Raw genomic sequence first — 1512 nt, forward strand, 5'->3', positions numbered from 1 at the left:
TTCAGCCCCAGCGGGAAGAAATTTCGCAGCAAACCTCAGCTGGCCCGATATCTGGGCAATGCTGTGGATTTGAGCTGCTTCGACTTTCGGACGGGCAAAATGATGCCGAGCAAATTGCAGAAGAATAAACAGAGATTGAGGAACGATTCCCTGAATCCCAGTAAGGTAAGGAGCCTATAAGGCCCCGCCCTATAATCCTAATCCCAGCATCTGAATCCTAATCCTGTCATCCTACTCCTCACCCTGTATTCCCAATCCCAATCCTAATCATAGAATCCTAATCCGGTCCTATAATCCTGATTGTTGTGCTATAATCCTAATTGTTACCCTATAATCCTAATCCACACCCTGTAGTCCTGATCCTGACCCTATAATCCTAATCCTAGTCCCGTCATCTGAATCCTAATCCTGTCATCCTACTCCTCATCCTGTACTCCTAATCCCAATCCTAATCCTAGAATCCTAATCCGGTCCTATAATCCTGATTGTTGTGCTATAATCCTAATCCAGACCCCGTAGTCCTGATCCCGACCCTATAAATCTAACCCTCAACCTATAGCCCTAATCCTGGCTGGGATTATTTGCAGGGTTATGGTTCTGATCTAGACCCTATTGATGAGACTTTGTTTGTTTTTTTTGGGGATTATTTATGGCATTATTGTTCTTACATGGGATTATTAATGGGATTGCGTTTCCTTTTTGGGATTATTTACGGGATGATGCTTTTTATGTGGGATTATTGATGGGATTATTGATGGGAATTTTGTTTTTATATGGGATTATTGATGGGGCTATGGTTCTTTTATGGAATTAGTTTTGTGATTAGGATTTCTTTATGGGGTTAGAGTTCAATTTGGGGTTAGTTTTGGGATTATTGATGGGACTGTATTTCCTATATGAGATTACTTAGGGGATTTTTGTTTTCACATGGGATTATTTGTGGGATTATGCTTCTGCTTTGGGATTATTGATTGGATTACGGTTCTCATATGGGATTGTCGATGGGATTATGGCTCTTTTTTGGGATTATCGGTGGGATTATGGCTCCTCTTTGGGATTATCGATGGGATTTGAGTGTTTTGGCGGGGATTAAAGACAAATCGAATGACTTTTCGGGCTGCTTATTCCTACAACTACGCTTCCTTTTTTTGGGGATTAAAGCTGGGCTTGCGATTCTTTTTGGGGTTAAGATCAACGTTAGGATTTGGGGCTTCGTTTCCTAGGGGAAACCCGACCTGAACACGGCCCTCCCCATCCGTCAGACAGCTTCCATCTTCAAACAGCCCGTCACCAAAGTCACCAACCACCCCGACAACAAAGTCCGCTCCGACCCGCAGCGCCTCGCCGACCAGCCCCGCCAGGTACAGCCCCCAAAAATCCACCCCAAAAGACCCCAGTCCCCATTTCCCCCGCAAATAGCCCCCAAGTACCCCATTCCCCCCCCCAAATCCCACCAGTGTTCCCCCAAATCCACACCTTTCCCTCTCAAGTCCCTGGTTTTGCCCCAATATC

The 1512-nt window shown here is 45.1% G+C and overlaps 1 protein-coding gene across 1 annotated transcript; it reads left to right on the forward strand.

Moving 5' to 3' along the window:
* Positions 1 to 5: 5 nt before the first annotated feature.
* LOC100549911 (methyl-CpG-binding domain protein 2-like) lies at positions 6 to 1508 on the forward strand (the record flags this gene model as incomplete). The annotated part of the gene is made up of 2 exons (XM_003214140.3): positions 6 to 165; positions 1224 to 1508. Coding segments are annotated over 2 exons (445 nt in total), but the record flags the coding sequence as incomplete, so codon positions are not given.
* Between the last annotated feature and the right edge of the window lie 4 nt (positions 1509 to 1512).

Source organism: Meleagris gallopavo, unplaced genomic scaffold (assembly GCF_000146605.3).
Source record: "Meleagris gallopavo isolate NT-WF06-2002-E0010 breed Aviagen turkey brand Nicholas breeding stock unplaced genomic scaffold, Turkey_5.1 ChrUn_random_7180001899620, whole genome shotgun sequence".
Lineage (NCBI taxonomy): Eukaryota > Metazoa > Chordata > Aves > Galliformes > Phasianidae > Meleagris > Meleagris gallopavo.